Source organism: Plodia interpunctella, chromosome 19, assembly GCF_027563975.2.
Source record: "Plodia interpunctella isolate USDA-ARS_2022_Savannah chromosome 19, ilPloInte3.2, whole genome shotgun sequence".
NCBI classification, from domain to species: domain Eukaryota; kingdom Metazoa; phylum Arthropoda; class Insecta; order Lepidoptera; family Pyralidae; genus Plodia; species Plodia interpunctella.
In genome coordinates, this window is record NC_071312.1 from 180963 (window position 1) to 196040 (window position 15078).

Sequence of the window (15078 nt, forward strand, 5' to 3'; positions counted from 1 at the left end):
TTATGAAGGTGCGTAATATCAGGTCACAATACACTTAAAATTACGTAAAACGCTGACAATCATAGTGTTCGGCTCATAAGCCTCGTATTTAAAATGTACTAGCATAGACAACATAAAGCAGTTGCAAATAAAATTCATTGAGAACAGACGCTTGTTACTGCTTTCCAAAACCACTCAATCTAGTTTGAACCTTATCACCTAATCATATGGTCCTTCGAGCCGGATCCGAGCAGGTAGCAACCGGCTGACCCTTGCCGTGAGAACAATGGACGCAAGTACTTCGGCTATTGATATCTATGGATTGGTGCATCTTTTAAGTGAATTCAACTTATTACGAGAATATCACTTAGAAAATCGTTTTGAAGTTTGTGGTTTTAAAGACATTTGTAATACGTATTGACTGGATTTAAAAATACAAAGTGACGAACTATGACTAATAAGGAAGACATATGCAGTGTACTACAAGAAATGACGGATTTACTCAAGAAAGCTAAGGTTAATTTGAAGAAATGCCCCAAACAAAGACTTACCAAGGGTTATATACAAACACGTATACAGAGTATCGAAGAATATTGGAGTACATTCAAAAGGTCTCATATAGAATTGGTGAAGATAATACCTCGCGAGCAACGTGGCGCACTTACGTATTTTATAAATGAAGATTACTATACGGTTGAAGATTTATACCACGACATGCTCGCCGATCTTAAGGACATGCTATCTCAGTTCGAAATAGTAGTGACGTCAGATCGAATGTCAAACCCCGTCGTATCTGTATCTACGGAAAAGCAAACACAAGTAAAATTACCACGCATTGAGTTACCTGTTTTCTCCGGCAATTATGAAGAATGGCCCACCTATAAAGACTTGTACATATCACTCGTGCACAATAATTCGTCACTCACCAACGTTCAAAAACTTCATTACTTGAAGACCAGCATCACGAGCGAAGCAGCTGCATTACTTAGGCACATACAAATCACGGATACAAATTATGCACTGGCATGGGAAGCATTACAACGACGGTATGGCAACAAACGTTTAATAGTGAATTCATTACTGAAGCGATTTTTTATGCAAAAGAAATGTTCTACACAAACTGCTTCACAACTCAAGAGCCTATTAGACACTACGAACGAAATTTTAAATAGTCTGCAAAATCTTGATATTACTACCGGCTCTTGGGATCCTTTAATCGTCTTTCTGGTTGTACAGAAACTGGACCCAGAGTCACACAAGGAGTGGGAAGAATTTGCACTTACCGAAAATAGAGAAGAGCTATCGAAGTGGAGTGATTTGAATAAATTTTTGGAGTCCAAATTTCGGACGTTGGAGCTAGTCGCACCGTCTACTGCTAAGAATACGAGAGAACGAGCATTCCATGTGTCTACAGAGTCACCTACATCTACATCAGAGAAATCATGCATCATGTGTTCGGAAAATCATGCTTTATGCCGTTGCGTTAAGTTTGTGCAGATGCAACTACCTGAAAGAAGTCAATACGTACAAAGTAACAAGCTCTGTTTTAACTGTCTGACTCCAGGACATGCAGTAAGAAAATGCCGCAATAGAATGTCCTGCAGGAAGTGCAACCGTCGCCATCACACATTGTTACATCAACCGAGCAGAGACGGTCAGTCAGACAGTGCCCATCACAGTCATGTAGAGGAGGAGCTAAGTCATGCAACAGAGATTGAACCCGAGGTCGCAATATCAACGCATTTCGTATCAGAGAAATCCACGGCCTTGCTCGCCACAGCAACGGTCATAGTTAACGATGATAGAGGACATATTACAATATTGCGCGCCTTAGTTGATAATGGCTCACAAGGCAACTTCATTACTGAACGAGCTGCGCAACTCCTGAAACTAAAGAGAATTCCCATAAAAGGAACCATCACTGGTGTTGGCAATACGAAGACTACAGTTGAGCAGATGGTACGAATTCGTATACAGTCTAGATACGACAAGGAATTTACCCTCACCGTGGACACTTATGTCATGCCTACAAGGTTAACATCGCAGCTACCATCCAATACAATTACAATCAACACACACACCTGGCCACACTTACGAGGGCTCACCCTGGCCGATCCTAGTTTTCACTCACCAGGGCGAGTAGACATGGTGCTAGGCGTAGAAGTTTGTGCCCAAATCATGAAATCGGAGATTCTGAAAGGTCCACCTGGCTCTCCATGTGCCCATAATACAAGTTTGGGTTGGATCCTGTTTGGAAAAGTACAAGCACACTCTTCAGAGACAGAAATGATTGTGATGCATCACCAGTGCAATCTAGACGACATGTTGAAGATACTATGGGAAGTCGACACAGACACCAAGAGCATACTTACCAAAGAAGAAGAAGAATGCGAGAGAATATACAATAACACACATACAAGAGATAAAACTGGGCGTTACATAGTTAAACTTCCATTCAAGGTAGATAATCCACAATCTCCGGAAGGAAACACGAAGGTAGGAGCTATGAAGAGATTATTGCAACTAGAAAGAAGATTTAAAGGGAATGAACACTTCAGAGAAGAGTACACCAAGGCAATAAATGAATATAATACACTGAAATATATGGAAGAAGTTAAAGAATCTGATATTGACATACCAGCTGTATACTTACCACATCATGCGGTGTTTAAAGAATCCAGTGAGAGTACCAAGATAAGACCAGTATTTGATGCCTCGCACAAGGGCACCAATAATATATCCCTTAACGATGAGTTACTAGTGGGGCCTCAACTACAAGATGACGTTCGATCTTTGGTTCTAAGATGGCGCATGAAGAAGATAGCATTCACTGCAGACATTCAAAAAATGTATCTTCAAGTTCTGGTTGCAAGGGAAGATGCAGATTACCAAAGAATTCTTTGGCGTAATAGTAGCAATGATCCAATCAAAGAATATCGTCTCCTCCGAGTCACATTTGGCACAGCAAGTGCCCCCTATCTTGCTGTCCGAACCCTTCATCAGTTGGCTAATGACGAAGGGACAGATCATGAGGCTGCTGCTGAAACAATAAAAAAGGACTTTTTTATGGACGATCTCATGTGCTCTAAAGATACAGTTGAAGAATCAGTTGAGATAGCCAAGACTGTGAGCAGTATTTTGAGAAAGGGAGGTTTTGTTTTACAAAAATGGGCATCGAATAGCTCCGAGTTTCTTAAACAATTTAATCCAGATGAACTCAGCTCACATGTTACAATGAATATAAAGCTTGATGGCTTGATAAAGACATTGGGTTTATCCTGGAATATGGGAAAGGATGAATTAGAATATCATTTAAACTTACCTGATTTACCTGAAGTAGTCACGAAGAGAAATATACTTTCTGAAGTTCAACGATTATACGACCCCCTTGGCTGGCTTGCTGCTGCACTAGTACCTGCAAAACTAATAATCCAAAAACTGTGGTTGCAGAAAATGGGCTGGGATGAAGAGATAGATCCTGCAACTAAAGAAGAATGGTTAAAAATACGAGAAAGTCTCAAGGACGTTAATTTGATAAAAATAAAAAGATGGATAGGAGTCACTGATAAGAATGAAAATGAACTTACCATACATGGTTATTGCGATGCTTCCGAAAAGGCATATGGAGCCGTAGCTTACCTGAGAGTTCAAGATGAGAATGGTGAATATAAAACTAATATAATTGCAGCCAGAACAAAGGTGGCACCTATCAAGGCTTTGTCTCTCCCGAGATTGGAATTGTGTGGTGCTGTTCTCCTGTCAAAACTCTTAAGGCAAATAAGCGAAGCAATGGGTATACCAACCAACCAGATATTTTGTTGGACTGATTCCACAATTGTACTGTCATGGCTACAGGGAGACCCGAATAGATGGCAGACCTTCGTTCGCAACAGGATAATCACCATACTTGACAATATCGGAAACAAATGGCATCATATAAAGTCACAACAAAACCCTGCAGATATCGCGTCGAGAGGAATTTTGGTATCTGAACTGTCTAGGTTTTATATTCAGTACACTGGCCACTAATAAAAGACTAAATCAAAATGTATTCTAGGTTTAAATATTTTCTCATATTGACAGATAAGATTGCCGCCGATGGTCTTTAATATGTAAAATTAAGATTTGTCATTTTGGAAGTTCAATATAATTATTTTCATTACCACTACACGCTAGTTTTAATTTATTATAGAGCAACTATTTAAACATTTGGTCCTCGCGAGTCGGATATTTATGCTAGCTACGGTTGGTTTAAAAGTGTAGTGGTACACTATTGTACGCTTGATATTGGGACAACAAATTGATGTTGTCGTGCTTCGGACCGCTTATATTGATGGATAGCAAAGGAAAGATTGGTCAAGAAGAGGATTGAGCGATACAGTGTGAGGTATATACGGCGGCCGGGAGTTCGATTCCCGGAGGAACAACAAACATCTCGGATTTACATACGTCTTAACTGTTTGGATTAGCGATTGGAAGTGGCTGAGATTGCAGTAACCTTGGCCTGCATTAGTGAGTGATATACATAGATGCAAGTGAGAAATTGTAAGTACATTTGTTTATCTACATTTCGGAAGTCCCAAGTGGTGATGAAGAGTTGTTTGTGTAGTGTCAGATTTGAATAGAGCAGCTCATATCGGATTTGTGTGGACACGTCGGACTTTCGTAGATTTTAAATGAGGTTTCACTTATGTTTACTTATATATTTTGTTATTTACTGTACATTTATTAATTTAGTTTTATAGTGCGTTGTGTATATATTGTGTAACTAGGTACTGTTATTGCGAATTCATTTAGTTATTTGGTTTAATTTGTACATATTTCTTAATAAGCATGGATTCCTTACTGGCTCTTCAAGTTGATATTAAGCAGAAAATCTGCAGAGGTCAGACTAGTTATAATAAGAGACCTAAGGAACGTATTACCGTGTCTTACATAGAAATTATGTTAGAACAGTTAGAAAAGCAGTGGGAATTATTCAACAGCACACATACTAAATTGATAACCACAGTAAGTGAGGCAATACTACACAGTTCGGATTATTATAATCAAAGTATGTATGAAGAGGTTGAGGATTTGTATATATTGTATAAAACGGATTTAAAAGAGTTGCTGTTTAGATTTAATAAAAATATTGATTCATTAGCCAATCCAGTGAGCACTAACAACCAAACCAATAGTGAGTGTACGGTCAAGCTTAAGTTGCCTAAAATTAAAATACCTACCTTCTCAGGAAAGTATACTGAATGGCAGACGTTCCGTGATTTATTTCTAGGCCTCGTGCATAACAACTCATCTTTGGATGATGCACAGAAGTTCTTTTACCTTAAAGGCCATTTATCGGGAGAAGCGGAACAACTGTTACGAAACATTCAAATAACTTCGGATAATTACCTAAGCAGTTGGAATAAGCTTGAGCGTATGTATAATAATAAGAAGTATATGGTAAATGCAATTTTGAATAGGTTATTTAGTCAAAAGGTTTCAAATTCTGAATCGGCTAGTGATATCAAGGAGTTGATAAGCACGACTTTAGACTGTTTAGAGTCTATTAAAAACCTGGGTATTGATGTCTCATCCTGGGACATTTTAATAGTACACTTAATAAGTGCTAAATTAGACTTGAAGACTCGGAAAGCGTGGGAACTTAAGGTTTCGTCTGACTGTACAGATGAATTTCCTACTTTGGTGCAGTTTTCGGAGTTTTTAACGAGCCGCTTCCGAGGATTGGAAAATTTAGAGGATAACCCCAGGCTGTCCAGTGATGACAGAGGTGTAAGACGTATGACGTCTTTTCATATAAAAGAGTGTAAAAAGTCGTGTGAATATTGTACAGAGCCCCATAGATTAAGTTATTGTATAAATTATCGCAAACTGTCTAACGACTCACGTCGTAGCTTTGCGAAGGAAAAGGGCTTGTGTTTTATATGTTTAGGATTAAATCATACAGCTAGGTTTTGTAAATGTATATTTAAATGTAAATTTTGTAGGGGACGACACCACACATTACTTCACCCTTGCAATATTTCTGTGTCTCATTGTAAGGTCCAGGGGAAGGGTGTGTCGTCATCTATTGATACAGTCCACAAAGAAGTAGAGGCTGAAGAGGTATCTTCACATGGTCTTTCTCATGTAGCTGTGATGCACTCCACTTTAGAGAATCGATCGCTTGCCGCTAGACCATCTGTAAAAAGGAGACCTTATTCAGAAAAGCCTTTTTATAATAAATGTAATTACCAACTAGGCACCCAATATGTCAGGGGTAGGCCCGTGGCTAATTTACCTTGTCAGGTTACTGGTCAAGGCTGTAAGTTAGATAAATTTTGTAAAGGACCTCAACATAGTGTAAAATTTTATGAATCTAGTGATAAATGTAGGAAGGTTTATGAAATTGGTATGAATAAATCTAAATGTAAAACTACTTACCATCATCCCTCGCAGCTTCAGGTCTGCTGTCCCATGCATAGAGTTGGAATATGAAAAGTATAGGCACTTTTAGATAGGTATGTAATGTTGATGTCGGTATTATTGTGATTGGTTAAAAATAATACTTATTTTAAGAAACATTTAATAAATTGTAGTAAATATAAGGATTGTTACTTACCCGTGTCATCGGAGGTTTCATAAAGTGTTATCAGTTTAAAATTTATTGTAATGCTTATAAGGGTATTGTCTCCCAGGTTATTTCATTTTATAGGCATCTATAATTTAGGTACAGTTTTAATATTGTACTAAGTAAGTACTTTCATTCATTTTATTGTCCTTAATTGGTGGCTTTTGAATATTACGGACACTATATATTATTATAATTAGTTGTGGCATGTTTTTAAAGGTTTTTGAGTTTTCATTTATGATGTCAACATGATTCCACTTCCAAGGACATGAAAGCATCTGCCATGCATCTCTATCCATATTTTGGCATGGCGGGCGGTATTTTGGTGAAGGACATTATGCAATTATGTCCTTGGCGGGCGGTATGTCTAGGTTTTATATTCAGTACACTGGCCACTAATAAAAGACTAAATCAAAATGTATTCTAGGTTTAAATATTTTCTCATATTGACAGATAAGATTGCCGCCGATGGTCTTTAATATGTAAAATTAAGATTTGTCATTTTGGAAGTTCAATATAATTATTTTCATTACCACTACACGCTAGTTTTAATTTATTATAGAGCAACTATTTAAACATGAACTGATGAACTGTACTCTCTGGTGGCACGGTCCGGAACATCTGCAACACAGGAAAATAAACCTGGACACATTAATAAACGAAAACATGGTACTAGAAAGGAAGAAAACTGTTCATACTTACCTGAATGTAGACGAAGGTGAAGCTGATTCAATTACTAAAGAGTTTGAAAATTTTAGAGATTTAAACGAACTATTGAGGACAATTACTTATGCAAAGAGATTTCTAACACATAAAAGAATAGGAAGTACAGCTATAGACTCACAAATAACCACAGAAGAAATGGAAATTGCACTAAAGATTTGCGTAAGGTTGATACAAAGACAAATATTTATGGAAGAAATAACAGATTTGAAGGAAAGGAAAAGAGTTAAGAACAGAAGTTTATTAAAGGCACTAAATCCATATCTAGACTCGGAAAATATTCTCAGGGTGGGCGGAAGAATAAAGTATTCAACATTAGATCACGAGCAGAAACATCCTATAATTTTGGATAATAAAAACAATTTTACCTCGTTAATTATTGCAGAAGCTCACAAAAGAACTCTCCACGGCGGCATACAGCTGATGTTAAATTACCTGAGGTCTAGATATTGGATCCTGAAAGCAAAGAACTTAGTTAAAACCTATTTACATCGATGCGTAGTTTGTGCAAAATTAAACGCTAAGGCTCAAACACAACTGATGGGTGAACTGCCTAAGGTACGAGTGACTCCAGCGCGTCCATTTCTTCATAGTGGCGTTGATTTTGCCGGGCCTTATGATGTCTTGATATCCAGAGGAAGAGGAGCAAAAACCACAAAATCATATATTGCTATTTTTGTTTGTATGGCAACCAAGGCGATACACTTAGAACTTGTGGGAGATCTCACTACGAGGGCATTCCTTGGAGCATTCAGAAGATTCGTGGCACGGCGCGGTCGATGCACTGATTTATGAAGTGACCAGGGCAGAAACTTCATTGGTGCTAATAAGGAGCTAGCTGAAACATTTAAGGAAGCTCAACTAGAATTCGGTGAAGAAATATACGACAAACTGTCATCTGAAGGAACACAATGGCATTTTGTACCGGCCTATAGTCCAAACTTCTCAGGATTGTGTGAAGCAGGTGTGCGCTCAATGAAATATCATTTAAAGAGAATCTTGACTACACACTTGACCTTCGAAGAGATGTCATCAGTTCTCTGCCAAGTCGAATCGTGCCTCAACTCACGACCGCTATACCCCGTCGATAATTCCGATGTAACCAATTTAGACATACTTACCCCCGGACATTTCCTTATCGGAGAACCATTGGTTTCCATACCATCACCAAGCTTCAAGGACGTATCTGCCAGTAGCCTCTCACGCTGGCAGCACACCCAGAAATTGGTTTCCAATTTTTGGCGTCGCTGGCAAGAAGAATATCTCACCAGACTTCAACAAAGGCCGAAATGGATGACCAAACAGACTGAGTTTGACGTGGGTCAGATTGTCTTGATAAAAACTGATGGCTTACCACCCGGAAAATGGCATTTGGGGAGAGTAGTCCAGAAACATCCCGGCTTGGATGGACTTACCAGGGTGTATAGCATCAAAAGCGGAAACAATATTGTAAAGAGATCGATTTCCAAACTTTGTCCAATCCCTTTGAAATCAGAATTAGAATTACCTTGTCTGAATAGTGCATGATTGTGTTTGTTATAATTGTCAAAATTTCACTCATTGAAATTGTAACTAGTATTTTTAACTTGACAATGCTTACATACAGATTCCATCTCAAGTGTGATATTATTGTGAATTTAGATTTTACTAGTTAAATTTCCGTTTAGTATGACACTCAGTTATTTCATAGTAAATAATTCTGTTGTAGTCAGCTTTATTCAATGCATGTTATATATTTTTATTTTAAAAGGTCTATAAGCCCTTTTGGTGGGCGGCATGTTCGGCTCATAAGCCTCGTATTTAAAATGTACTAGCATAGACAACATAAAGCAGTTGCAAATAAAATTCATTGAGAACAGACGCTTGTTACTGCTTTCCAAAACCACTCAATCTAGTTTGAACCTTATCACCTAATCACATAGTGATAGATGAAACTAAATAAAAACTTCCAAAATATTCCAAACTTCACTCGAATGTTATTGGTCTTCCAGTGGATCCTAGTCTTGCCATGTCATTAAAGTGTATGAAGATAAAATTAAATCTCAAAACAATGCCTACATTTTACTGCAGAATATTGAGTTTTTGACACAATGCCTATAAACTAAATCGCAGTGTTGTTCTCTGCATTACTCCGAACAGAGCAGTCCTTTCAAACCAACATTACGGTAATAGTTCCGCGGAGCGCCATGACACGAAGTATTGGCGCGAAGCCAGCGCTGCACTATCCGAAAAACCACAAGCTACACCCGACTCTATGGCAGATGGCGTAAAGACCAGTTTGTGGTGCAGTGTCTGTTTGCACTGCAGATTCAAATGGGAACTCCGTAATGTGGAACATATTTCCAACTCACCTACATTGAGTTAGGGTAAACGTCCATCTGACTAAAAACATTTTACGTTTACTTATCATAAAACTTTGTTTGGTTTTATTTGCGATACAGTGAGCAAAATGGCATGTCTAAGTTAGTTTACACGTAAGAGCGCTCCAAGTTACTCACAGATGATATCGTTGATGTTGTTAAACATTTTTTATTCATATCAATTATAATGGTCTTGATAAATATACTTTTATGCTATTCAAAACAAAATGTAAATCATGAAATCAATCATCAACATCCTTTCAAATGGATAAGAAATAAATCGAAAATGTCAAACAAACAATTTCCGCCCAGTGGAAGTCAGCCTAAGGAGTTCAGCTTCTGTTTACTAGTAGTTTATTTTGGCGGTGTCCTGCGATTGAAGGCTGGCTTCCTGGTCAGAGATAGCTAGCGACACGCGACCGCCGCACACTTCACGCATTTTGCCAAGCTTTGATGTTGTTATGTGAAATACTTACAGACGTTGCTCTTCGATGAAAACTTGATTCTATTTAATATTGATTTATTTGGGAATTTCCCCTAGTGTACCTATTAAATATAATGATTGAGTAACAGTCACCCACACGTATACTCGCATTTATAATATTAGCAGGGAAAATAGTTATTTCGACCTTACAAAGCATTTAATCGAATGCGAGGGAAAGTTATAAAAAATAGTTTTAAAGATCAAGTATAAATGTATAGTTAGTGAGCGCGCCGCGTGTCGTCGCGGCGTCCGACGCGTGGTCCGCGCCGTCGCGGGTCGCGTGCCGCTGTATGCCGACTAAACACGTTTGCTATACTTTATCTGACATTTACAGCGGCCGCGAGTACCTAAGTCTGAACAGCAGAACGAACATTGTGACGCATTCAATAAAAAACACAAATCTTTCCAGATTACTAATGTAAATGTCAAGATATTACATTTTCTCTTACATTTGCGCGAGTTAAATCGACCCGTGACTTAGTTTCTTATATTTTCTAATTAAAATCGATGAAAGTTTTTACTTGACAGCTAATATATTTCTTTAAATATGGCCACAAAAAATATTAATTATTAAGCTATATTTGTTTGTTACGTCCATTACACACAAATCGCATATGTTCTCGAACGAGCATCGTCTGTCACCGCACGCGTCACGATTGGAACTCTAGAGATATACAAATAGTGAGCTATTTGCGGCGCGACGGGAATAGCGGCGGGGGCGTGTGTCAAGTTCGGACGCCGGTGTCAGCGCTCGCCACAACAACAACAATTATTATGTCATCTTAACAGTCTTATAACAGTAGGGTCTGAGTCTATTGTTCTATTGGAACAGTTGACTTTAGTCCACATTATCTTCGTAAAAAGGATAAAATTTTGCTATTACGGAATTTTTAATTTGAAAGAAGTTTGCTCAAAATATGTTGATTAGGAAAAGAGATAGTCATGAGGACGTGTGAAGTGAAATCTTGGCGCGGACTTGTGTTGTCATCGCGCAGTCGTCACGCTGAGAGAGAACGCCGATTTACACTTCCATTGACAGCTTTACAACCGAATTCACTTTTTACAATTTTCTCGAGCTCTGATTGAACTCGCTCCGGATCATGCTGACTCAAGCCTAAGATTATATTATGATGAGTACATTGCAATGGATATTGTACAAGTATGCTATAGGCCAAAACTAAAAATAAGTTATTTCAAATATGTTAATGACTTATTTGTAAAGGACACTTTCATAAGTACATCTCAAAAGTACTTCGCTGAGCTGTATCAAGTAGCTGTCTGTAAATACCGCCCTATAAGGAAATGAACCGACATCACCCAGTATCTGAGTGTCGCAATGCTATTTCTGAGTGTCGTCGTGTGCGCAGCGCGTGGAGATCGGGAGAATGAATTATAGCCGCGGCGGCGCTTCCGCGGCGCTGTAGCGAGCGGGACGCGCCGGGAAATGCGCGCGTTACTGAACGATTCCCGATATTTTAGATCGATTTTGTATTGAGAATTGAAACAGTGTATGATAAAACGGCCAAATTACTGGTTTTTCTGTGAATAAAGTGTATAACTAGATATTTCGGTGGTTTTGTGGCGGTGTACTTATTGACATTTGTAAAATAGTTGACAATGCCGGAACAGCGAACTTATATATTCTGCTCGACGAAGACCACGTCGGTCAATATGACCACGGTCTGTTGTTTGTTATTATGTTCATATTATTTTATATCTTCTGTAATCTGTAATAGCAATTTTACTACTCAAAAATTTTTCAAATTTTAAACAAATGTATATATAATCTATATCTATCTATAATTCGCTTTCCTATTTATATTTAAGTGACCATTTTGTAAACACGACTGTTGATTATTGTAAAAATAAATAAATTTAAAAAAGGACGCAAACTCACTCCTTTTGATGGTTGTTTATTACAAAGTTGGTTTACGTAAACATATTTTGATTTGTCTGGCAGATTTAAAAAAGAACATTCAACAATAACAATAAATCAAATTGATTTCATGGAATTCTTCGAAAGTATTTCAGTTGGATTTGAATGTCGACATACATTAGTTTTTGTTTCGTTTTATTTACATTTAGTTAATACCTAGTTCTCTAGCATGTGGTTTGTTTGTGGCAGGCTCGGTCGGAGGAGGTGGCGGCGCGGCTGCGCGAGCTGGAGCCGCAGCGCGACGCGGCGCTGCGCGACCAGCTGCTGCAGGTACACTGTTGTTGCGCTGCCGCACACGCTGCGGCGCTACTGAGCTCAACCTGAATATATCATTATCGACAAACGGTTCGCCAAAATTCGACGGTTTCAAAACATCTCTGGATTTTTAATGCAGTAAATAAAAGATCTCATACGCGATGTAAGTTAATTCGCGTCGGCATGTCTGAGTTCGCCGATAGTGTGTGACCGCGAGTACAAAGTTCCGAGCTTAAGCTAAGTTACAATGAAATTACATTAACTTCATTGTAACTTAGTAAGCGAGTACGATAATACATTGTGCAACCTCTTCCAGGTAAAAAAGGTTATGACTTTTTAACTTCTATAAGAATAGTAACCGAATTGTATCGTCCATAACTTTAAAAAAATATTTATTTTTCGAATTTCTTCGAGACATTATTTTAATCAATTGTATTTCAATCTAGAAAACTGAAAAATATTGGCTTATTTTGACTTTGGAAATTTCACTTCAACCACTCAGAAACATGAAACAGGTGTTAAATGAAAGCTTCGCTCAGCAATCAGCCACGAGATAGTTCAGGTTTGTATCTGAACCCTTACCATACCTGTCGCTGTAGCCATCACGAAACTGAGGAAGCTAATAATTGTCTCAAGTGAATTAATGACTGTTTGTAAGAGTTGGTGCGCCCTGTTGCTGGATGTCGGCGGAGGGCTGTTGTGTCTAGACGGCTCGAGTGGAGGACTGTGCCGGAGCCCACTACGTTATGTAAATAGCGAGGGGTGATAAACTGCTGGCATAGGGCTATTATTTGTTTATTTGATTCGTGTAATATCGGATGCTTTTGATTCAATTTTATTTTTGAAGGTTAGGTTATATATAATTATAGGTCTTATAATTTTTTCATAAAGTTCATTCGTTTTAAATAACATTTTCGATCTCGTTAAATTAAGTCGATCAGACCTGGCGTGACTAAGTTTTAAATATATAATTATGTCGCGCTTGATATATACTGTTTGACGACCTCGTTGGCGCAGTGGTAAAGTTCTTGCCACTTAACCGAGAGGTCTCTGGTTCGATCCCCGGTCAGGTCATGATGGAAAATGAACTTTTTCTGACTGGCCCGGGTCTTGGATGTTTATCTATATATGTATATGTTATAAAATATAGTATCGTTGAGTTAGTATCCCATAACACAAATCTCGAACTTACTTTGGGGCTAGCTCAATCTGTGTGATGTCCTAATATATTTATATTGATTTATATTTACTGTTACTAATCTCAGGCGCAGCAAAAGCTGGTCGCGCACCGCGAGTTCGTGGGCGGCAAGCTCGGCGCGCTCGGCAAGTACGACGCGCGGCTCGACGCGGCGCTCGCGCGGCTGCAGTCTGCGTCCGGCCTTACTGAGGTAACACCTCTTGTTTTCGTTTCTTCATCTCCTCATCAAAGACTGCATCTTGAAAATTCTTTGTTATTGTTTTCGTTAGAATTTGTTGTATATGCGGCAACATCAACTTGGGCAAGGCATACCATTTGTCGCGTGTGTCATTCCGACAAGATGCACACAAGCAAACTACAGCCTCGCGTATTGTCGCAGGCCGATGTGACCGATCTGGAACCGGAAGTACGCGAGCTGCTCGAGAACTACAACAACATCGAGCGCGAGTGCGTGGCGGCCAAGCAGAGCGTGTCCGCGGACGTGCGCGAGAAAGTGTCGCGGCTGCGGGAGCTGTGGGGCCCCGCGGCCCCGCCGGCCCTGCGCCCGCGTGCGGACGTCGCCGCGCGCGATGACGTCACGCCGGCCGCCGAGGCCGACAGCGCCCGCAGCGCCGCCGACGACGACCAGCCCGGTAAGTTTGGATATTTGGGAATTACGGGAATCACTTGACTTTGATGAAATTGTGCTAGTTTCTTGATTGGTGGTGGGAATCGATAGTGGAAACACAACAGTGTATCTCATTATTTAATTACTAAAAATGGATTTGCGCTTGAAATACGAGAGCCTCAGGGTTCCTATTCTACACGGGGTGTCTCGGTTGAAGCAAATTTTACTTCATTTCTTATTCTATTTCAATAAGGATTTTGATACCGCTGAATTATAAAATTTATATTGTTTTGTTTCCACCTGTAATCAATCGTATGTAACAGAATCTATTGCTTTGTATCTAGAAATAATGTCGAGCTAACCTGATCATGGCTTCTTCTTCTTTTCGCGACGATCATGGCGCGAACTAATCTCTAATCAACATTTGAATAATGAAATCTGACTCTACTATATTAAAGACAGATAAAAAATTAAATTGAAATCAAAAATATAATACATTGGTCTTGGATATCTCATTTTTCCAACGTATCAGCATTGTACATACTGTGATTTTGTATGTAAGTAGTTAGTTTCAATCAATAAATAATATAACTATATCGCTTGTTTCATTACGAGATCATACAAATCTAACCTCATGATAATCAGTTGGAAATCGCTTGATGGTGGACTTTTACTGGATCCTATTTATGAACAAATCTGTTTTTATAATAATACTAATATTACCTTCCATAAGAATGTGCGAAACCGCACACTAGCGACACCATCTCATTTTTATCAATGTGTTTTGTTTATTAGCGAAAACTTCTGACAAATTATTGTGAAAGAACTTATGAAAGTATAGCACAATAATTTGTCAGAAGTTTTTTTATTAGAAATTACTCAGTGCCCACGATTTACAAAACCGATAACCATGGCTGGCCAAT

The 15078-nt window shown here is 38.8% G+C and overlaps 2 protein-coding genes across 2 annotated transcripts in view; both read left to right on the forward strand.

Moving 5' to 3' along the window:
* The window catches only part of LOC128678469 (dystrophin, isoforms A/C/F/G/H-like), a 455052-nt gene that overhangs the window by 44724 nt on the left and 395250 nt on the right, over positions 1–15078 (forward strand). The window contains exons 60-62 of the mRNA XM_053760046.2: positions 12285–12365; positions 13616–13738; positions 13928–14180. Coding sequence (XP_053616021.1) covers positions 12285–12365; positions 13616–13738; positions 13928–14180 — 457 coding nt within the window. The remainder of the gene's footprint in view (positions 1–12284; positions 12366–13615; positions 13739–13927; positions 14181–15078) is intronic.
* LOC135309907 (uncharacterized) lies at positions 138–4008 on the forward strand. The gene has a single exon (XM_064436582.1). It carries the CDS (start codon positions 430–432, stop codon positions 4006–4008), a length of 3579 nt encoding a protein of 1192 aa, XP_064292652.1. The 5' UTR covers positions 138–429.